The 24,316-nt window shown below is 41.9% G+C and overlaps 1 protein-coding gene and 1 long non-coding RNA gene across 2 annotated transcripts in view; one reads left to right on the plus strand and one right to left on the minus strand.

Moving 5' to 3' along the window:
* pappa2 (pappalysin 2) overlaps nucleotides 1-24,316 on the minus strand; it is a 71,584-nt gene that overhangs the window by 23,217 nt on the left and 24,051 nt on the right. The window contains exons 10-20 of the mRNA XM_038718850.1: nucleotides 19,390-19,572; nucleotides 18,393-18,696; nucleotides 14,543-14,671; nucleotides 14,348-14,433; nucleotides 8,600-8,796; nucleotides 6,715-6,828; nucleotides 4,331-4,466; nucleotides 4,001-4,175; nucleotides 2,904-2,969; nucleotides 2,717-2,813; nucleotides 1,728-1,905 (exon numbers count right to left, since the gene is read on the minus strand). Of these exons, the coding sequence (XP_038574778.1) occupies nucleotides 1,728-1,905; nucleotides 2,717-2,813; nucleotides 2,904-2,969; nucleotides 4,001-4,175; nucleotides 4,331-4,466; nucleotides 6,715-6,828; nucleotides 8,600-8,796; nucleotides 14,348-14,433; nucleotides 14,543-14,671; nucleotides 18,393-18,696; nucleotides 19,390-19,572 (1,665 nt within the window). The remainder of the gene's footprint in view (nucleotides 1-1,727; nucleotides 1,906-2,716; nucleotides 2,814-2,903; nucleotides 2,970-4,000; nucleotides 4,176-4,330; nucleotides 4,467-6,714; nucleotides 6,829-8,599; nucleotides 8,797-14,347; nucleotides 14,434-14,542; nucleotides 14,672-18,392; nucleotides 18,697-19,389; nucleotides 19,573-24,316) is intronic.
* LOC119902570 lies at nucleotides 18,533-19,766 on the plus strand. The gene is made up of 2 exons (XR_005444340.1): nucleotides 18,533-18,602; nucleotides 19,628-19,766. It is a non-coding gene; the product is annotated as an uncharacterized LOC119902570 (long non-coding RNA).

Genomic DNA, 24,316 nt, shown 5'->3' on the forward strand with positions numbered 1-24,316 from the left:
TAAAAGAGGAAGATTGTGTGATTTTGTCTTTCAAAAGCTACATTGCCTTGCTTTGAAACATACATTTTAGAGTTATATATTCGGCACTATACAACTAAAAAACAAAGAAGTACATTGGAGAAGCACAAGTAGGTCAACATCGTGGATTCATTTCAGTCCCACCAAACATTCTGGTTTTGTTTCATGGCTCTGTCTTCTTCAGTTATGAGGAGAAGGAGACTATGGCTTCAACATTGCCCAAAGCTAATATTTTCTATGCCTGTATGGTCCCACGTGAAGCATGAGTGTTGGTATGCGTGCAGAATCATAACAACCTAAACCTTTCACAATTTTTAATTTTTATTAGATCTATAAAATGTAATGAATCTTTAACATGGCATCACATTTTTTATAAGCCATTTAAACATTGTGCTGGTGTTGTGATTATCAAAATCCATTACAGCTGGACTGGTGTGAATTGAACATATTCTTGTGAACTACACAGTGTGCTTTCACTGCTCTGTGAGGCATGATGGCCTTCAAACATACTTCCCTAAACCAAAAGCCACAAATGGAATTATTTCTGCACAATCTGTATTTACATCATGAGTACATGGGCCTTACTGCTGACTCTACTGCGACATTTGAACATTAACTGTGGCTTTTCAACCGCAAACACATGTGAGTGGACATCATACTTGTTCCATCTAATCACTTCAAGACGCATCTACTACAATGCATAACTTACCAAATACACAACTTTATTAACATTATCAAATAGGGGTAAAGCTTTCTTACTTTTGTGTGTAACTAAGAATTTGTGTGCGTGATGGTACTAATTATGGGTGCCACAGGCAATATTTGTTCTGACTCGTTATGGTGAAAGTCTTTTAAAAAACATTGACGACATCTGAGTAGAGGTAAATTGTGGTGTGTGTGCGTGTGAGAAACGAAAAGGAACATGGCGTGTAGATGTTTCTATCAGTGGTCCTCCTGAATTTCAATTACTGTTATCCACTCTAATTTTAAAGGCCATGAAGCCCGCAAAAGCACTATGAGGAGCAAGCCTCATTGAGAGAAGACATGGTTGTGATTTTGAAAATGGTATTTCCACTGTGATTTTATTGCAACACTGTGGATTAGTTCCCCTTGTCTTTTCTGTTTTTTCAGACAAATTTGTTTTAAATAAACACTGTCAGTAACTATAACAGGATGCGCCCAGTAAAAAAACAGGGCTCCAATTTCTAAACTTTAATTTAATTAAATCAAGGATTAATGTCCATTTTATTTTATGGACTGTAGCTAGTGAAAGCATCTTGCTGTGGTTTGTCTGTTCACCAGACTGTAAAGGAGGAGGAAGCGGGTTGTAAGGTAGCTGCTGAGTTGTTGATTGAAAGCGATATTTTATTGAGAAAGTGTGGACCCTATCATTCAGCAAAATGAAATATTTTGAGAAATTAAAAAAGTGTGTTCATTAAATGAGGTTCCTCAAATCCTAAATGACTCTTTGATTGAAACTCATTGAATGTCAGTTTATCTAATTGGGAACAGCAGCCAATAAGAAATAACAAGTTCTGAAAAATAAGTATGGTTTGCATGGTTAACCTGAAAGTGGCACTATGAAGTGTGACCAAGTGTGACCTTAATATACACTCAGTATGTTCAGTATCCATTCCTGTCTAACAAAGAATATGCTAATAGACTCGACTGCACTAAAATAGAACAGAATAGACAAATCCATGACGTACCTTGAAGTATAGCTGGTGATCCGCAGGTGAAGGAGCATTGTTTGCCGAATGTGGTTCCCCAGGGGCAACTGAATATGGCGTGGTAGACATGAGACTGATCAGGCAGGCCGCAGTCTGCAGGCTGACAACTAACCACACGATCCCATGAACCATGAAAACATTCCAGGTGTGTTTCTCTCTGGGAGAAGAAAGACAAAGGAAGTGAGGGGAAAGAGATGGAATGGAAATGGGTGGTGGGGGGGGGGGGGGGGTTTTAGCTGTTTGAAATGTAAAACTTTTAGTGTCTGATACAGAAAACCACACTGTCTCTCTTTTGAATCATCTTATTAATTATACAGTATATCACTGAGGGTATTGATGTATTCTTGTAGTTAACCACTAAAAATGTTACCACAAATTACCAAATAAATTCATTGTAATCTAAAGAATGGTGTGATGTCAAGCCAGGACCTTAAGAATCAGTTCAATACAGGTCCTTGTTGACTCCATCCCTATTTTTTTAAGCTTTTGAGTCAACGCCATCTAATTCCTAAATTTTCTCCCTGAATTATGTAGACAGTTGCTTGGACTCCTCATTTGACATGCTGTGTCATCTGTGAAAGTGAAAACATTAGACAAAAAATGTTTGGTTTCCCCCATCATTCATAGGAGATGTAATTGCGTTACCCCAGCTTTTGGAGGCAAAAGAGGATGCAACCACAAATGCTGAGTTAGTAAAAGAACAACTCACTGTACTACTTACTCCTCTAGAATTTGTAGGAATGAAATACTGCAAGCCCTTTGTGTGTCAAGGCCTTACCCGTGAGACCTTGGTGCTACCCCTCTTACATCTCTGTTCAATCTCAACACACACCCAATGAATGTAAAATGACAACTCTCTGGCATAATATACTTCATTGGATATCAATATGTAACTGGAGGATAAAACACTGAAGGCCATTCGTGATGTTATTTCAACAGGACAACACATCTTACAGTATTCAGTGTACCTGATGGGGTGGGGTTTCCCTGCCGTTGAGGACGGTGATAGTGAAACCACGGTGACACTGAACAGAGCACTGAGAGGCCTCCCCTCCTCCTGTACACCTACAGAGACACACTGATATATAGATATAGTTCTTTTCGTTTGCTGCTTCAGCTCTCTGATTGGTCATTGTGTCCTTCCAAAGGGCCTACCTGACAGAGGCGTGCTCTAACTGGGGAGGACTGCAGCTTTCCATCTGACACGGCTGCCGCAAACAGCTATTGCAGGAATAGAGGGAGGAAAGGAGAGGGAGAAGGAGACAGATGAGAGGCAGGGAGGGACAGAGCAAGCAACGTGGATTTCTAAACTGCACTATTTCTGGTTAAGCAAATTCAGTCAGATTAAAGGAATAAGTCAAGGTTTGGAGAGGGTGTCATTTTGGGAATTTACCTGTTTGTAACAGAAATGCCAAGACTGAACATCTATCTTTTATGCATGCTTATGTTTAAAGGTCTAGTGTGTAATATTTAAAAGGGTTCTATTGACAGAAATGCAATATAATTTACATAACTGTGTTTTCAGTGGTGTATCAAGACTTTACATAATGAACCGTTATATTTTTATTACCTTGGAATGAGCCATTTCTATCTACATACAGCACGGGTCCCCTTACATGGACGTCACCATGTTGTGCTGCCATGTTTCTACAGTAGCTCAAATGGCCAAACTGCTCTACAGAGTGCATTTCGTCACTACGTTGAATACATACAAAGATGAACATGAAGAACAAGTGAGAAATTTGGACAAATGGAGGCCCACTTGTATTATTTAGCACAAGGGCCGACAAAGCGTGTCGGCCACCGTAGCTTCTCATGCGAGGTTGGAAAGGGAGGGCTCCTTAAATCTTTATTGCAATAACAGAAATAAAATGCTAATGGAACATAAAGAAGTATACAGAACTTTGACTTGTGTAAAATCATGTATTGCATATACATATTTCGCAAACATGTAATTTGCAATAGAGAGTGAACTAGATCCTCTGATAATGCTAATCCAACAAATTTGTAGTAGCATCCATCCGACTTCAGAGCAAATGAACATACACTGCAGTCAGAACAACTACTTCACAATCATCCAAGGAGAACGTGAATGCACCGTGAGCCGCTAGTCGCAATTTGCAACCCTCGCCACTTTATGAAACACTTACTGACATGCGGTGTGTGTGTGTGTGTGTGTGTGTGTGTGTGTGAAAGCATGCGTGTGTGTGGCAAGTAGGTAGTTGTGGGAGAGCCCACCCGCTGATGCGCACCCGGTCAGGGCGAAGGTGCTGAAGTGGCAGGAGGTTCTCAATGCCACGCCTGCCACTGCCACAGAGGGGGAGGAGAAGAGGAAAACAACAGCGGCGGTGACGAAGAATGGTTGAGAGAGGTCATGGGTCACATTCACCACCAATGGGTTCCGATGGCATGAGAGGTCATGTGTGCCTAGTTAGATGAAAGGGTTTGAAGCAGTCTTTTAACTTCTCACCTTGCCAAGTGTTTGTTAATACTTTGTAGTCTACTCTAATTGTCATTATCATATAGCATTATCTTACTTTAAAACAATCAAATACAAATAAATCAATACAAGTAAAAAGTACCCAATGAGTGGTTCTTGCCAGTAGTATCAGACAGGAGGATGGTGGCTGTCCTCTGACACTGCTCCCCGGACCATGACCCATCTGAAGCCAGGTACACCATCACAGAGGCTGCCACTCCAGGGTGGGCAAATCCCACCTGGAAAGAAAGAAAGAATCACAGTTCTTGTGGTCTGCATCACCGTGACGTGTAATTACATTTTTGGGGAGGTGCGCATCAGGCTACGGCATGGGCTAATGGGGTAATTACCGTCCATCCATCATCCATACCTGCTTATCCCACTTACAAAGGAGCCGATCCCAGCTGACGCTGGGCAAAAGGCGATGTAAACCCTGGAGAGGTTGCCAGTCCATCACACGGCACACAGAAACGAACAACCACTTAACACCCACAGTCACACCTCAGGGTGAATTAGAGTGACCAATTAACTTAGCCTGCATGTCTTTGGACGGTGGGAGGAAGCTGGAGCACCCAGAGAGAACCAACACAGACACGGGGAGAACATGCAAACTCCACACAGAAAGGTCTGGGACGACCAAGGTTCAAACCCAAGACCTTCTTGCTGTGAGGCGACATTGCTAACGACTGCACCGCTGTGATAATTGGGCATTACAAATTAAGAAAACAGGAAATTACACACAAATAAATAAATAGAAATAATAACAATAATAATAATAAATCAAACCAGGTGTAGGTTTGTCAGAGTGTGCGCTGAGTGGCTCTTAACATAGAAATAGCAGGAGGTAGGTACTGTAAAATGTCCAAACTAATACCTGTATTTGTTCATTATGCTGCAGGACAGGTATGATAATTGTGTGGAAGTGGAATCCAATATATAACTGCTGTGATTCCAAGTAGACCCCGGCCTCTGTTCTCTGTGACCAAACTTCAACTTTTTACAGTCACCTGTCAAGCCTACAGACTTGAGTGTTTCAAACTCACAAGAACATTTGGATAGTGTATCACTTTAAGGCCTAAAAAGGGCTTCCAAATAAAGACGCAGAACTGTTAAATGAGACGGACGCCTTTTAGAGAGCTGGCAGAGATTGATATGATAGGATGGCTGAGGAACGCTTTTCAGATAAAGCGAGACCAGATATTTAAGTCAAGGGAGGCCTTTCAGAGCCCGAAAGAACACTTCAAGGAAAAAGAGGTGTTTCAGGGAGAGCTGGCAGATATGGCTGTTATCATGAAGGCTTTTCAGACAGTGAAAGAGTCTTTAGGGAGAAGGCGGCCTTCCAGAGAGGTTGCAGAGATGTGCCTGATAAAGAGAGCATCCATAAAAGAAGCAGTGGATGGAAATATGAGTCATTCCACAAAGAAGTGGAAATGATGAGGGAGAAAGCAAAAAAGTTTAAGTATATGCAGGAAAAGAAAGAGGCAAGCTCATGACTTTAAAGGGCCCTGTAATCTAGAGCATGGCGAACAAGGTTGTGAGGCTAACAAATCAACAGCTAGCCTATGCTTTCTCTGGACCTGCAGTGTTGATTGAGGGAATTTTAGCTGTGGAAAGATTAAATATTACCAAACTATTAATTATGAGAAGCAGACACAGGTGTGGAATGGACGGCCAGGACCAAATACAGTGTAGTACACAAACCAGGACATCTGGTAGCATATACAAGCAAATACAAATCAATTCTAAACATTACTTTTTAAGCGCAAAGAAACAATTAGTTAATGATATGTAATGTTTGAGAACACAGGACGTAATTAATGTTTTTGTTGCTCTGTATTTTCTGGAGCCATAATAAATTATAATTATAAATGATATGTTCATGATGACTAAGAGATCTATTTATGATTACAAAATTATTATTCCTTCAGATGCCAGTATTTTAATAACTTATGAACCTTTTAAGTATTTAATTATGAATGATGAGTTAATTATATAACACTTGGTCTTCCACGATTAGTAAACTGGTAATGATAATTACTGAATGATTTTGATGATAAGTACCCACTGGGTAAAAATAACACAAAATGTAAACAAAGAATAAGTAGGTTAGTCACGATTTGGTAATCATCTACAGATCATTAGTACCCATAATTCACAGTTGACCTGGAAAATGTATAATTATAGTAACCAATGCATTGTATGAATCATATAATTGTTAGAAAGTTATGTAGGAATGTGTGTCCGTGTGGAGGTTTGAGTAGCAGTCTGTGTGAGAGGCCCTTGAAGCCCATTTAAAAAATTAAAGTGCTGGAAGCCGAAGACAGAGTAGCCACCCACAATCATTCAGTGGAGGAGAAAACAGATAGAGTATGTGCATACATACACACGCACACACACACACACACACACACACACACACACACACACACACACACACACATACATACATACATACATACATACATACATACATACATACATACATACCTTCAGCCAAAATGAATGTTCCAGGTCATTATTTGTATCAGACTGGGCTGTGCAAGGGAACCAGGCATCGGTGGGCACTTTCTCACTCACCTCCAGGTGCTGGTACCTGCAAAGCTTCACACAGAACAAGGGAAATAAACAATGCTAATTATGGAATAAATCATTTTAAGTAATCACCATAATCTTAATTGATTTTGTTTTATTGTCCAAAAGGTAACATTGTCTGTTTATCCCAATGGTAATTTTTTCGTTCTAATGTCATAAATTCTATTAGATTCTTTTGTGCCTTGCGAAGAGCCCGAATTCTCTGGCAGTGAAGCATCTGACAGGCCATGCTGGCTTTATTCATGACACTGACAATGATTTGTTTTGTTTATTGCACCTTTCCTCATACAGACATTGTAGCGTGAAAAATCCCAGGAGGTTTGCCAGTTCTAAGATGCTGGAACCAGTGTGTCTGACACCAGCTATCCTCCCATGATAAAAGTGGCTTAAATTATGTTCTTTGCCTAGCTGCAGAACTTTCTTAACTCTGCACCTTTTTTTGCTTTACTTCATTTGTATGTGACCTACTGTGTAGAAGAGCAAGGCTGATGTGCTCCCATTTCTAAAAACGTGACACAAGTTAGAAGCAATGATGGACCTGAGAGCCCTCATGTGATTGTAGACATTTTATGGGAGATGTCAGAGCTGGAAAATGATTGATGTATTTTGTAGTTAAGTTGTTAAGAGAAAAAAGGGAGCTATGCCATATTCAAAGTTGCTGTGCTATCACAAAGTGTTCTGCCAAAATGTCCTCCAAAGCTATGAGCAAAGCCCTGTCTCTTCAGGCTTTTCCTTACCATTCGCTGGTCTGCTGTGTCACTGTGACCTGAAAAGTTTTGTTACCCCTTAAAAAAACCTTTTTTTTTTGTCTCGAGTGTGTAAAAAGAAGGCTCTTCTGATAGAATCCACCGTTCAGGATGTTATAATAAAGTGAGTAAAGGGAGAGTGAGAGAACAATTGAGAGAGAGAGAGTGTGAGTTAGCAAAAGAGAGCAATGGGTGGACAGGGAGAAAGACAGGAATAGTGGTCTGTGTGTGTATTTTTGGGAAATTTCTACTTAGGTGGAACTAATGAGGTCTCATGTAAAACTGCTGTTTGTTTAACCACTGGCTGTAAGAAAAATGGATTTGAAAGTAGAGGCTATTGTAATATAGCTTCCAGCCACCAGTGGCAGCACTAAACAATGTTGCTAAGCAAAACTCTGGTCAGTTAGTGAGGACAAAATTATGCTCATGCTTGAATTTTACATGGGTTGTGTTCATTTAATTGGAATTTACTGTATCTGCACTGCATTAGAAGTTTTGTTTCTGTTACTTTATACCTGAAAATAATATGAATTCTGTGGAACTGATGCAAGAAACTTAACCTTATGTATAGTGTATTTGGTTTTCAACACTTTAGACTTTATTAGCACCAAATGACTGAAATGATTGCTTCACAGTAGTATAATGGCCCTGCATCTGGGTCAGCACTGCTCTGCAATGTATACATGAAGACACACCCACACACAGGTGCACCAGTAATGATGTGAATTAATTTACTGTGTTGGTAGAAAATAAAGTGCAACATAAGAAAGAGAGAATTTTTATATGGTCCATCTCCTTCAGGTTCTGGAAATTCACTTCTTTGAGGATTTAGCTGGTTGGTTAATGTTTTGCTGTCGGGCGCAGACAGGAGCCAAAATAAATTAGGCCAGACTAAGGAAAATAATACCGAGATTAATACATTGTTGAAGACAGCTGCAAACATTGTTGCCCCAGCGTTGAGGATTTCCACAATGTCCTCCACAAGATTTTTTTTGTCATCTGGAAGTCTTTTATGTGCCCTGTGTACTTCATACCTTGGTAAGTAATGGCTCCCCAGTGGCAGCATAGGCGGGACAGTGATTGGGGTCCTGGTGAGAAGCAGTGGCGGTGGATGCCCATTGGTCTGTGTAGCCCAAAGGTGTGTGGTAACCACAGTCCTGAACACTGGAGCCCCGTTCAAACTCCTCACACACACCGTCACCGTCAAAAACATAACACTGACTAGGTTCACCTTGGGAGATGGAGAGAAGAATGAGAGGAGGAGGATTTATGAAAGAATATACAGCCTGGTTTCTTAATTTGGCAGGGTATTCTCATCCCCCACTGTTAGACTTCCATCCAAATCTATTTGTCAGTGAACCAAATCTGAGCAAATCTATTTTGTATTTTTATTGGCCACTTTTAATGTTAGCCACATCAACTCAACCCTATCTGACTCTCTGTGCTGTCAACAGACTGTAAATTATGGTAAGAAATGAACTTTGACTTCAATTAATTATTGAAGTTCACAATAATTTTATAATACTAATAGGCCGACCAGTGGTTAATATACCTAATATGCAACTTGGCCAGTTAGTTTAATCCCAAAAGCATCTCAATGGGCCATGGGTATCTATAAGTCACAAAGTAACAACAGGAGCATTATGTGTTACAAAGAACTGTCAAAGTTGTTCCGAGTTTAGTAGAAAACAAAAATACAGACATGAAGATATTGCTTTCGATTTTATTGTCTGCTAATAAATTTAGAATTTTGTTTATTATCAACTCAACTTTTATCAGCTGTCAAAAATGCAATAACACTAAGCAAGGTCTGGCATTTTGATACTGCTGGACAGTTGACTAGAGAGTGACAGGAAACTACAGCTTTTTATTTTACTCCTGCTCAGTCTGTAAATCAATCAATAAATGTGCAAACAAGCAGTTTTAATTTGGCTCCCTTCTTGACGCCATGGAGAAATCTGTATAACATAGAACCGTCTCCAGCCCTTCAGCGCAGTAGACCCTCTGAACACGTACTGAATACACTGCTCTCAGCCATGCTCCCAACCTCCTACGTGTTTTTCTAACACAACACCAAGCGGTCATTCCATCGCTGAGCTAGAGCTGGAGGTTGTTCAGTATGTTCACAGAAAGTGTTTTCATGGTTATGATGAAGGAATTCCAATTTTTACTTGTTGCTAATGCTACAGTAAGCTTTAGTGACTGCCAACTGTAGTTGCTGCTATCAGCTGCCTCTGTCCGAACTTGGTGCTCCCAGCGGTCCAAAGCTCCTGTACTACCGTTACCTCAGAGCACCAAGCTTCCAGTTTTGGGCAGAGTCAGCTAATAGGACGGCTAGCTGCACAGCTAACTGAGCTAACTAGCTAGTGGCAGCTTCCATTAGTAGTAGTTAGCAGCTAAAGTACCGCAACAAGTAAAGCTATGTGTTCATCAGGAAACTCTGTAAGGGAAAACCAGAAAAAAATATTGTCTCTATAAAATATAATACAGTTTCACCAGAGTCACTGAATAAAGTTACAAGTTGTGTTTTTGTGAGGCCAAATAGTGTGTCTCAGTTTGCACCTTTCCATACTTACACTGACTTTTTTAGTGCGTAAGTGCGTTTACACTGAGAAGCATGGTAAAATGCAGTGCACTATGAGTACCCGGATGGTACACTCATAATGGCTATAAAGTTGTGGAACACTGGACTCTTCTCACTCTCAACAGCTGCCATCTTGGCTACGTAGCTTAATGGGAGGAACCACCAACCTATTTTCAATCTTGTGAAAATGGCGGCAGAGGAAGCTGCAGCGGTTACAAAAGTAAAAGTACATTTAACATCCAAATTGAGACACACTGTTAATCTTGCATACCCAGACCTATCGCCACTTCGATTCAGCAGTGCATAAACACAAATCATTGTTCTTGAAAAACTGGTTTGTCCATGGAATTTATCTGGTTAATATAGGTCCGGTTAAGGTCCAGTTGCCTGATGGGAAACGCTAATGTGTTGTTTTTGGAGTCATGGACAAACAACCTTTTTGTCGTTTAGGTTGAAGAATTTATTGTCCTGATTGATTTTTTTTTTTTGCAACTGCATCCTGGTGCTGTTGGCCAGATCTGCTTTTCCTCTAACATGAGGGAAAAAAAATCTGTAATATATGTGCTCTGTTTCCAAAACAGTTAGTTTCTGTTTCAAACGTTGTTCCTTACTGGAATAACCTTACTTCAGGCCTGGAGTGGAAGAAAATTTCATTGATTATTACCCCTACAAAGTATTTCTACGAAGATAGAGGACATTGATGTGGACTGCTCATTTTGTCAGACTGCTCAGGAAGACCTATATCATTTATTTTGGTCTTATCAGTCTGACTTTTAGTGATGTGTCATGTAAAAAGCTAAACAGACGCTTTAAGTCTTTGATAAAAGGTTAAAGAAATACTATAATCTAAAAACTCACTAATGATTACAGTAAAGTGATAAAGGAATTTTAGACTTTACTAAGGATGTAATTGATGTTATTTCAATAATATTAGGAAATAAAAATTCACGTAATACAGCTGCCCCTGAGGTATGAGCAATGAATATACGAGCGATAGAGTAAGGGTACTGGCATACGTGCTACAGCAGTGTAACAGAAAAAAGGTGGGAAGCATGAACTGAACAGCTTGTAATGCAGCAGCTATTGATAAAAAGGAAGGAAAACATCAGACACTTAGACACAAATTTTACCTCATTAACATCTGGACAGCTGCAGAAGTTACACAGACAGTGCTGTCAGAGTCAGTCCTGCATTGGCTTCAATTAGTCAACGGAAACATGTTTCTGATAAAAAGCAAATTAAGTCGATACAATTCAATGACATATTGTCATCCTGAGTTCATTTGGCAATACGCTAAGTGAACTCACCAAACACTCCACCCCTGCTTTGACAACACCTGTGAAAATTATTAAGTCTTTTCTATTCCAAGTCTGTGTACTTATCAAGGCTCACAAAAGAGGACTACTTGACAATCTTTAACTTAATTATTAAGACCATGTGTTTTTTATTTAGGTCTGCATGCTGTAATCATATTGTGCAATTTAACCTTTTATTTAATGTGGCAGTTAAAAATATTAAATTTAAAAAATCTGTGCAATCTATTAAAAATAACTTTAAAGCAGTACTTGCAGCTTGTCCATGGCTTGTTTGTAGCAAGATGGCTATAAATGTAGCTGGTGTGGTTACTGCAGAACTTTGTTAAATTATATGAACACAACTAAACGGAGCAAGAGCAAAAGCACTTGGCATATTTGGAGTTAACTGGGTCAAGCTAATGTGGCAAGAAAACCCAAACAAATATTCTGTCTATGACTAAGAAGTACAACTGAATAATTGGTTTTAAGTGTTGCAATTTGTAAAAACCTGTTTTTGCCAAATTGTTTCCCTTCCTAGTCATGATGTCTTTTATTGTAAAACAAGAGATGTAATAGCTTCAGTCACGACATGGCAAGCCCTCATTGTTGAGGAGGGGGAATGGGCTCGTTTCCCCCTGACAAATAAATTGACTGGATGATGGAAATTTTAGCCCTGTAACAACTTCTCATAACACAAGTCCTAACACCACACATTATTCATGGGACATTCTACCACCCAGCTGCTAATAGAAACAATACATGGCCTAAAAAGGAAGCAACTAACGTACTGTCTCATCGTCTTAGCAATTTAATGGAATATTTATGAAATAACCAAAAAGTTGGATATACATACTTATTGGACTTAGCTTGTGGCAACTGAGGAGCATTTGGGTGAACATTCTGTTATCCAGATGATGCGTGTTAAGGCTGGAGGAACACCACATACCACAACAGTATAGCTGATTTCATTGTGGTTAATGCCTGCTCTCCTCCAGCATGTCTTTCAATGAGAAACAGAGACACTAGGAGACGCACGGACGTGTTAGACGTGACAGGTAAGCGATGTGTATGAGGCTATTAGGGGAGGCGTCACAGCATAACATAATATTCAGTGTGTGTTGGTGAATATGCAAGCATGCGCAAGCAAGTATACATGAGTAAAGAGCTAATTATGACGATGTGAAATCATGGATAATGTTCGTGTTGGCAATGCTCTCTCTCTGGCTTTACTCTACCACATTGCGTTTTTTGAACGTTGTTTACCTAATACAAAGGTCAAAAAACACATGTTGACAGAGGCAGAGTCTTAAGTCTTCTGCTTACAATGGAGTGTTTTGGGTAAACTCCCTTCAATGTTGTGTTGTGAGGCTTCTGTTGTGGCGTGTCTGCATGCTTCAGACTGGGCGAGGGTGCAGACACAAAGTATTGTTGTCCTGTGGTGGAATCACAAACGATGAGTTCACTCACTGTGGCTTCTTTGTTTGTCTTTTGCCATGTTATGCTGCATGTTTTTGGTGCTTTTGACTGCCTTTACCACTTTTATCCACCTGTCCCAGGGTTAAATGAGCAACATTTGGCCCTGGTCTCATAGGTCACTATTGTACATGGATTCATATCAAACAGGTTACAATCTTATATATAACACTGCATCTATGACCAATGATTTGGATACAGACTGGAGTGAAAAAAAATAAACTACAACAAAATCATAACATATAACCGAACCTGAGGGTCAGAGTTTAATTGTTAGAGAGCATTAACAGGTAAATTGTTTTTCCGTCACAAAATCTTGAACACCCACCAAGTTCTTTTCTGGCAGCCACATGACTCACAGAGCCACAAATGAACGGTTTCTTAATGTTTTTCGTCTTACCATAAATCTTTGGTTGTTGATTCTAAGAAACCCCAACCTCACCAAAAGTTAACCTGGCCTAAAACCTAACCACAGTTGCTCTTTCCTAATTCTAAGCTTCCAGTTGGTTTAAAAAAAAAAAACACTGCCATGAAAGGTCGCAAAATAATGTAACCCCCCCCCCACCCCCACCCCTTAAAGATTTGATTCTGGCAGTCGGAACTACAAGGTGGCCTCCAATCACTTAACTATGGGGTCATTGTATAACAATTGTCAGAAGCAAAGGCTTTTACAGCTGGTTATGATCTATCTCACTGGGGAGAGCTGGCCGACTGTTGCACATGTGATTTGATAATAAAAAACTTATTACTTACTTTAGTTAAAGCATATCAAACAAAATGAAATATGGCAACAATGTCTAAAACACAACTGTTGTTGTAAGTTTATTTTTACAATTGTCTGATCCAAAATCCACAATATGATCTTTGATGAAAAATCCATAAAGTTATTTTATCAATATTCCTAAGCCTGTCTCGATTGCTCTTATAAAGGCCAACACTTATTCAATAAAGGAAACATGCCTGACATGTTTTGAGACCGAACAGTGTGCTTTACTGCTGAAAAGTGTTTTTCTAGTGTTTCTCTGCCAGCCTAATGTCAAAATGCTTCAGAAGACTTGTGACTTAGCAAACCAAAAACTTACTCTTTACCCTTCAGCTCATCTGTTTTCCCTTATGTTGCGGTGATGCTACATTAATGGTTTGTGGATTCGGTTCAAGCCAGAAGCTTTTATGTCTTTTAAATTAAATTTGATTGGCTTGATTTTTTTCTTTTATTGTAATACTGCTGCCTGCACAAATGAGAGATTTCTGGCAATTTAGCAAGTGCTCTTTTACACTAAAAGTTGATATGGTGGATATGGTGTTGCCGTTCTTTTGAGAGAAAACCCACTGCTCAAAAAGCTTTCTGTTTTAAAGTGTGTGTGTGTGTGTGTAACTGAGATGGACCAGAACGTTTTTTTTCTGCGCTGAAGTGAATCGGACTCACTCACCATTACAGTTGAAGCCCATCTCCTTGTGGCATTTCTTAGAGCAGCCATCACCGTCCAACAGATTACGGTCGTCACACTCTTCTGTCCTACAGAGAGAGAGCCATCATCATCACCTACATTTCAGTGTGTAATTATTCACCATCTTTAACAACAGTCATATTACTGTGTATACTATATCCACTTAAGTGCACAGACCCCTGTACAAGGCCATCTCCACAGTAGGGCTGCCCATGGGTGTAAAGGAGAGGTGGGGAGGGAACGCTTAACAGGCCACCTGCTTCCACCTGGATCGTGTACTGGTACTGGTCTCCTTGCACCACAGAGCTAGAGAAGAGAAGAGGAGAAATGGTTTTGTGCTTGCTTAAAATAATTTTATTGTTTAGGGTTTTTTTGGCATTATAAAGTTATTAAATAAAAGTCTAAAGTTTGTAATGTTCTTCTGAGAAGCTGTAAGATATGATTTTTACTGTTCGGTTGTACAAACATGAGCATACAATCTTTAGAGGCTTATTGTTTGATACCAATGACTCATTCAATATTTGACAAAATAAGAAAGAATTATAGTGGTTAAAGTTGCAGGATGACACTTTTGTTTTTGCCCCCATTCACCATGAGCTGAACTCAAAGATCTAAGACTTTCTCTATGTACACAAAATGTCTATTTCTTAATATTGTTCACAAATCCGTCAAAATCTGTGTTAGTGAGCACTTAACTGGCCAGCCTAAGGGACACCTGTGCAATCCCCATTCTGTCTGATCAGCATCTTGATATGTCACACCTGTGAGGTGGATGGATTATCTCGGGAAAAGGAGAAGTGCTCACCAAAACAGATTTTGACAGATCTGTGAACAATATTTGAGAGAAATTGGCCTTTTGTGTACATAGAGAAAGTCTTAGATCTTTGAGCTCAGCTCATGATGAATGGGGGCAAAAACAAAAGTTTTGTGTTTATAATTTTGTTCAGTATAATAACATGTGATTGCAGCAACAAAAATGGATTTACAGTGGCGTCTATCTGTAACCTTGCAGTATGACCTTAAAGCCCAGCAGGAAGTGTGTGTGTTATGATACCTTGGCTCCAGTGTCGGGGCTATTGATCTGTTTTGGTGGGCTGTGTCTATAAAAAGAGCCCCCTCCCTGTTATCGCAGCACAGATCTACTGCTTCTGTATCCACCTGACACAAGTTAACCAGGAGAAGTACAAATCAGTCAGTATCTGAGGTCTGTCCGGATTCTCCAGACACAAATTTCCTTTATTAATTATGGATTAGAGAAGAACTCCCCTCTTCTCTATTTATCTGTACTATCTCTACATTTTGATATCCATAACCTTTTGTCACAGCTCTTTCCCTCTCTGCTCTCAGAGGCTTTTTCATTAATTCTTGATAAATATGGTGATGTTTGGGTCTTCGTTTCCCCTTTCCCTTGTGGTACTTTTTAAGGTGGGTGCTGTCAAAGAGAGGGGAAAGAATCTACAATCTACAAATGTAGATAATAATCTTTCTTCAAAGGCATTCATGGTGTTGCACTTAGTTGTGCACAAAAAAAGCTACGGAAACAGTTGTGGAACGAATGAAAAAGTTCAAATGCTGCATACTTTCTCTCCTCCCCACACCTGGTTAATGCTGCATGAAGTGGGCGTGATTGTTCGCTTAGGAAAGTGACAAAAATTGTCAGACGCAGCCCGTTCCAATGTCAGAAAGATGTGGGTCAGGGGGTTTCAGAGGCTGTTTAACCATTTGACAAGCACTTGAATGGTCACATTGGATAGTCAGTAGCTTCGGAAACCCCCTACCCCCACACCTTTCCAACATCAGATTTGTTTGACCATTTCTCTAACTTTCCGAAAGCATCAGCATGACATTCACACCCACCTCACTACGTGATTGTCCAGCTGTGTGAAGGTAAGAGTAAGCTAGGGTTTGAGATTCTCTCTGATTTGTGACACTGTCATGCAAACAAATAAGTGCGACAATGTGAATGTCTTCCTGTCTGAAAATCGGTACCGTTATCCCCATATTTTAACATTACTGCATCTGTAAAGTCTGTTCCCCCTTCAAATAGCGTGTCCCTCCCGTAAAAATGGTGTTTCCAGTCACACCCCAAGGTTGGGGTTAGGGCATCGGTTGGGGTCAGGTAAGGGAGAAAAGACTTTGACTTCCAGTGTGGCCATCTGGACCAAATGTAAACACGTGAGATTTCCTTCTGGACTAGTTCTTAACGAGCAGAACCCGATTCTAACCTTCCTCACTGAAGCCAAAAGATTGATTTCCCTTCTCAGCTTTGTTTTATTTCTACAGCAAAGTTCATTCAGTGGGTCAAAAATGACTTCAATGTACAATCCCTGGATACCTGATTAACAATGATGTCTGAAACACTTTTCAGACAACAAGATGTAATCTCACTGCATAGTAACATTTTAACATGAAATCTTTTGATTAATTGAGCAGTCCTACTTGTCCCCACTCCTTTTGCTGTCTGTGTTCTTCTGCGTCAGCCTGTGCTAACCATGGTGCAAGTTCAGCAGCAGGAAACGGCTAAGGACCAGATCCAAGCGGTCACTGGTGTTTATGGCCTCTGCTGCTCACATTTGGTTCATAGTCAAAAAAAGGAAAAAATATGCCTCTGCTTGCTTTGCAGTTATGCTGTGCTGTTGTCTCCCTCTGTCCTCTCACCCTTCTGCACCCCCCGCTTCTTCTTCCCTCACCTTCAGTATCTTCAGCTTTATGTTTAATTTCTCTTCCTCCCACACCTTGTTTATTTTTCTCTCGCGTGTATGCTTATCAACATCTTTTCCAATTCCCTTTGACGCTCTCTTCTTTTTAGTCTCTTCTCTCCATTATCCCGTCCTCCCTTGCTCCCTCTCCCTTCTTTTCCAAACTCATTGCACTGAAACACTCTCTTCTCCTCACATCAACCCCTCTCTGCCCTACGCAGTCCCACATACCTCAATCCCCACTGGTTCTTACATCTTTTTGCACTTAGACACAGCTTGTGTAACATAGAAGACGTGTTCCCTGAAAAATAAACTGTTTTTGAAGCTGTGTCCACCTAACATCCGCTGTGTTCTGTAAAACAGCAACAGCTTCTCAGAAATTCAGTGTGTCACTGCCACAGCATTTGAAATCGGCCCCAAATGATCTGCAATCATGTGACACAACTGTCGTATTCTGGCTGGTTCTCAGAAAAGTTATATCAGAAAAGAACAAGAGTAGAGAGATTTAGGGTATTTTTTTGGAGGGCTGCTATTTGGTGAGATAGAAATACTGGCTTGTGGGTTTACAGTTGGATTCCAGTAATCATTTGGACACCCCACAGTACAAGACAAACTGATTCAACTTAGCCCCAAAACTTCAGCATGCTTTTGATTGAGTATATGCTTGTTGAAACAGATTTGGATCAGTAGCCACAGCTCGGCATCCCCATGCTGGAAACATTTGTGTTCTGAGCTTTTCAAGCAGATCCAGACACAAACACTTTTGAGAGACAGATATCTGTGGATTAGCAGATCTGAGGACACACACAGAGACAGAGGTATGCTGTGGAACTTATGTTGGCCCTATCTACTTTTGTCTAACAAGGCAGTGTGGATATGTGTGTTTGTGTGTGCGGGCCCAGCATTACTAGTTGGCACAGCCTCCATGTTGTAAATATTCATCTGCACCTGGGAGAAAACCAAACTCAGGAACTTGCCACAGGTGGAGTTCTGGGTATTTTAAGGTGGTTTAGAAGGAAAAACAACACACCTGTCAATTCCCATTTCACAGCACGGATACCTCCTGTAAAGCAAATCTTTGCCTGATGAAGAACGTCTCTATAAACACATTACGGGTTGATGCGGCACTTTGTACCACACATAATATAGCACAAAATTGTTGCCTGTTGACCCAGTTCCCGTTTTGAGTTCATTCTTCAGATGGACCTTAGTGGTCTGAGAGTAAATTGATGGAATTCTTATTGCAAAATAACACTTAAAACATGTCTATAGGGTAATCTTAGCTAAAACTTAAATGAAGCAAATGCCTCTACAAACACAACGTCTACCTGTCAGTGAATGTCTGCAGGGTCTGAGGTGACGGAGATTTGCTGGCGAAGGGAGGCTGCCGATGAATCCTGTAAAGCAGAGGTTGGCAGCCGGCGCACAGAGGGCTGCCGGGGCCTGACGACAACATGGCAGCATCGATCTCCATCTTCTCGTCGAAGGTGCAGAGTTTTATGGCGGTGATGGCAGCGTTGTTGGTGTCAATGTGCAAGGTGAGGGGCATGTCGCAGAAGACATGCTGGGGTCCAAGGTTAATGATTTTCCCCTTATCTGTTGTCAGCTCTATGTTGGCTATAGCTGGGTTGTCTGTGACAGGGAAATACAGATAGGCTAAATATTTCAACTCTTATTTCTGCCAATATTTTTCTACTTCACTGTCCAAATGTAATTTACAATTAACAGAGTAGCAAGGGTTGTTTCTGGTGGCAATGCTTTTGGAAGAAAACTTGTTTCTGTATTCATAAACAATGGTGCGTGGCTGGTTGAATTTCAGTACAATAAGCAACTGCCTTGAAATGGTTCAGGACTGCATACATAAGAACTTTAGGACATCTGTCAGATGTGAGGCCAAAGGATCATATTTAGCTTAAGGAACATCTAATCACAAAACTTAAAATTCCTACACTTGCTGGATACATTCATCAGTTTAAATCTTCTCACTTTTGCTAACTAAGCCAGAATTCAGATTTTGTGATTATGGCTGGATCTTCATAGCACAGAAGGATCCCCAAGTACCTGTTGCTGGATTTAAAAGCAGCCTACTTAGATTAATTTACAGCAGAACCTCTTTCTATTTCAAGAGTTTGGGGCAAAGGTTTGATCAATTCCTATTACGGTTCTCAAAGCGAGGTTTGGATGGAGACAAGTTTTGTCCCTGTTTGTCTATGCATTGCTTAATAAGCCTCACCACACATTGTCTATACTTCCAGTCTCACATCGTTTCGCATATCTGACAGACTAAACTGATGATAAAATAAAATGTTATAGATTGACACTTACTGGAGGAGATGTAGGTAACCCAAATGGTAAGTGTGTGTGGAACGACAGGGTGGAGGAACCTCAGTGTGAGGGTGCAGCCCTCCGTGTCGGGACATGGTGAGGTCACATTTGTGTCATAAAGACTGAGCTCCGGACTCCAGGCCTGGAGACTGGGTTCACAGGGCTGCTCCACATCAGGTGGGCCTGGGGTTCAGTTAAATCACACAGACACACACAAGTTTGTCTTTTTGTATTTCAGGGACCATCAATGACTACATCCATTCCATAACCCTAAGGCTGGGAACACGCCGTGTATTGTCCAATCATAATCCTGAATCAGTCATGACAATGATTATTAAGTGTGAGGAGCTGCAGCAAAATAAAAAAATAATGCCAGTGATAGTGTCATTGACTGATATTTCATTTATCCAGACATTAAGATGAACCCCTCTCACACCTAATTGGTTGTACACACTGGACTTGGCTTTGCTTCTGAACCTGCTGCGTAAGTCTGGGAAGAATATGTGAGGAACACTGTCACCTCTTTTAACATCTACTGTTGTTATCTCGAGTGGAGCTGCTCATTGTCCAGCAGTAAAGGGCTGTTGCTGAACTGTACAGGCTAAGGCACGAGTGTATACCTTTGTCACTGGCAGGACACATGCACACACATACAACACTATATCGGCTAATGGCTTGGTCTTAAGCACCAGCTGTCATTTGCACCTTCTGTGAGTGTGTGCATGTTTTTCCATGTGTGTGTACGGTGAAAAAGAGGCAAGCCAAGCCCGGCTGTTGAACTGAACAGGTCATATGCATATACAGGCTCTGTGTCTAAATGTGTGTGGCAGTCTAACATTAACCCGTGTATCAGATTTTAGTGATAACTCTACCACTTGCTACCTATCTAATGGATATTTCATTAAATGTTCTGATAAATTTATAAGCACATTGTCTATGTCAAAATATGTTATCACATTGCATGGCCCTGGAAACATGTTGTCCCAATCAGCTTCTTACTATAAAATATTTTGCAATATTTGAATATGATTACAGCTGTGGGATGGTTTCCTTATGTTGCCAGGGAAATGACACTACCAATCAAATCTGAGTTGAGTTTTAGTCCTAATAAATAAAACCTACAGTCGGGATGTTTTTCTGAAATAGATTTTTGTGGTGTCCTTGTCCTCAATGTGTCTTGTCCACTATATAGTAGTGACCAATTTCACAAATTTCTCAGTAATTCTTTAAACAACTAAACAACTATCAGCAAACTCACGCTCGTTGGTAACAAGAGGGAGCAGAATTTTCCAGTTGAGAAAGTTACGAGTCACCCCCCTTACTGAAAACATGGCCCACATTCAAAAATGCAGTAGTAACTCCTTTACACCAGACAAAATTAGTTGTTAATTGTTACAGTGTTAGTGATTAGCACAACTGAATCACATTATGGTAGCGTTATTATCAGTGTCCCAGGTGAAAGCCAAAAAAAAATCAGGATGTTAATGAGGTGTTACATATTTCACACCCACTATGTTCAGCCATGTGTGGAAGCACAGCGGATCGCCAAGCTGTCAGAAAGACAAAGAAGGCCAGGTAAGTGACGTCAAGATTGGCCTAAATAGGCCAATTTACTGTAAATGAACCAGAACTGTAAACAGTAAATTCTGTAGGCTGTTGCCATTTCGTAGCTTCTTACATTTTCTCAAGTATTGAAGTACTAGATATTTGAATACAATCTTCTAGATTCAAACTTTTGTCTAATATACTAATTATTAGCTGAAGAATCTCAAATATGAAGTATCTCCAATGCTGAAAGAGAACGTCTCGGGTTACGTATGTAACCCTTGTTCCCCAAGAAGGGGAACGAGACACTGCGTCGGTGACAACACTGCCTCTGGGTGTGGCAGGGCCGAATTATGAATGAAACTACTCCAATCCTATTAGTGTTGCTAGAATGGTAGCGTGTGACGGCGTAACCGGAGGCGTATATAAGCACGCCGGCACACAGGACACATTAGCCCTTTTTATATGAAGCAAGACACTCCAGGCGGGGTGAGGTGTGGCGGACCGACGCAGTGTCTCGTTCCCCTTCTCGGGGAACAAGGGTTACATACGTAACCCGAGACGTTCCCCTTCGAGGGGATACCCACTTAGGCCGCGCCAAAACCCCACCTGCCCCCAGCGTGCAGAATCTGACGGCACGACTAGGGGGAAAGCGCACGGGTGCCGGGTGCAGAAGGAAGGTCCTAGACTGCCTCGAGTAGAGTGCGCCGTTACAGCCATAGGTGAAGGCAAACCGCGCACCTGATAGGCCAGGGAAATAGTCTGATCCAGTTGCTGATGGTGTGTTTAGAAGCGGGGAGCCCAGCCTCGGGGGACCTGGAACACACCAGCAACTGGTCTGCTTTCCTCCACCGGGAAGACCTCAGAGTGTAAATACTCAGCACTCTGACAGGGCAGAGCAGATGAAATCTCCTGTCCTCCGCCGTCACATGAGGTGGGGGATGAAACGCCTGCAGCACTGTGGACCCTGCCAAACTGGACGGAACATTAGGGACATAGCCTGGACAAGGGTGCAGGATGGCCCTGACCCTCCCCGGGGCAAACTCCAGGCATCGGGGAGAAACCGAAAGTGCCTGGAGATCCCCTTGCCGACTCCAGGGGTTCGAAGGGGGCCTCAGCCAGCGCTTCGAGAACCACTGCCAGGTCCCAGGTAGGAACCCTTGAATGAGTCACGGGTTTCATCCTCCGGGCTCCACAGAGGAAGCGCACGACCAGTGGAAGCCAAGGGCCCATCACTCAGAGGTGCGTAGAATGCTGCAATGGCAGCCACATAGACTTTGAGCGTGGACGAGAAGAGGCCCGCAGAGAAACGGTGCTGGAGAAACTCAAGTATCATAATTACCGAGCACGTAACTGGGTCCACCGCCCGTTCTCTACACCAGGTGGTGAACACATTCCACTTCAGGCCGTACATCCCTCTCGTGGATGGGGCTCTAGAGCTGAGTAGTGTCTCGACCTCTCCTGCCGTTAGGCCCGCCTCCAGGAACTGCGCCCCCTCAGGGGCCAGACCCACAGCTGCCACAGGGCGGGGTGCGGATGAAAGATCCGGCCCTCCGCCTGGGACAGCAGGTCTCTCCTCAGAGGGACCTGCCAGGGCGGGCCCTCCAGGAGCGATATTAAATCCGAGAACCACACTCATGCCAGCCAAAATGGGGCTACTAGATGTAGGCTGACGCCGTCCTGACATACCCGCTCCAGAACCCCCGGGAATAGAGCGACTGGGGGAAAAGTGTACAAACGTGGCCTCGGCCACGTCTGCACCATGGCATCCAGCCCTAGTGGGGCTATGAGAGGGAGAACTTGTGGTTCTCCCTCTCACTGTCCCCAGTGCGTAGTCTCTCGAGACGCAAACAAGTCCACTTCTATGGGCCAAACTTTTCGTATAATAACTCCACCACCTTGGGGTGGAGTCTCCATTCCTCGGGCCTCAGCCCCTGTCTCGACAGTAGGTCTGCTCCCTGATTCTGGGTCCCAGGGACATACATCGCTCCTCAGAATCAGACTGTGCAAGCCTCTCCAGACTCATACCTCGGGCGGCAGAAGCCGAGAAACGGGCTCCCGAATGGGGGAAGAGAGGAGGCGGAGTCAGCAGACGAGGACCGGAAAAAGGCCTCAGCCGTCCCGACGCTCTCGGAGATATCACGCTGCGATCCCCATGACTGTAGCCGCCGCGACCATCTTCCGAAAAGAGAGCCGCACGAGACCTCAGCACCCTTAGGGACCGGGCCTCGCCACGCAGGCAGCCCCCTCGAGAACTGCCTGGGCGTGCGACATACCCAGACAGGAAACATACATCTCATGAGTCTTCCCAGCCACGATGTAGCGTGGGCATGGAAAAACACATAGTCGGAAATGATTACCAGACATGGTCTCTACTGCTTCGTCAGGACTTCGAGGTAAGACAACAACTTTCTCGATAGTGGAGCTTCCAAACATACTCAGAGTGCCTGCTGAATAGAAAGAAGCTAATGTGTCTTGTGTGCCGGCGTGCTTATATACGCCTCCGGTTACGCCGTCACACGCTACCGTTCTAGCAACACCAATAGGATTGGAGTAGTTTCATTCATAATTTAGCCCTGCCAGCCCAGAGGCGTTCCCATAGTGTCGTCACCGACGCAGTTAGAGTTCCCTCAAAGGGGAACTAGAACTACTGCCCACTGCAGGTGGAATTGATTGTGGAGGTATGGTCATATAAACAGCTTATGGGATATACAGTAAGATCAGAGGTGAAACTTGGCACCACAACTATTGAGTCGCAGTCATGAGTCTGAAAATACATTACTTATAGCCAATTCTGCCACACTTGACTTAAATGACTTTGTGCAATGTGAAAGATGTCGCTCATACTGACAAAGCCACAGAGAATCACCCCCCCACCTCTGCAGCTCCGTGCAGCTCTACAGAGGGCTTTGTACTATGCTGGATTGATCTTTTAGTTTCCTGCACACAACCCTACTCTATTGTGTCAGGTTGACACAAACATTGCTTCAACGGGATGATGATGTTGTCTGCAAGATGTTTAAATATGCAACTGTTTGCTAACATGTTTGCCACAACACTTTAGCAGATGATTATTTGTTAATGTTGTTTTGTTTCTTGTCCTACTACCCCCAAGTGGCCAAAAATTATATTATTGCAGCTTTAAGATTAGACAAATGGATGATCAAGTATGTGGATAATTGCTTACATCCCTGAATCATTAGAAACAAAGTATTTTGATACTTTTATGAAAAAAGGTTGTTGACTCACACAACAGAATAGTCATGGATCTAATTATTGTTTTAATAATTATTATTGTCTAATTATTATATTAATATATCACCAACATTAGACTGTATATATCAACTGTCCCAGACATCTTTTTATGGGCTTCTTGTACATC

Source organism: Micropterus salmoides, unplaced genomic scaffold, assembly GCF_014851395.1.
Source record: "Micropterus salmoides isolate LMB-PRFRI ecotype aquatic unplaced genomic scaffold, ASM1485139v1 Ms_hic_scaffold_14, whole genome shotgun sequence".
NCBI classification, from domain to species: domain Eukaryota; kingdom Metazoa; phylum Chordata; class Actinopteri; order Centrarchiformes; family Centrarchidae; genus Micropterus; species Micropterus salmoides.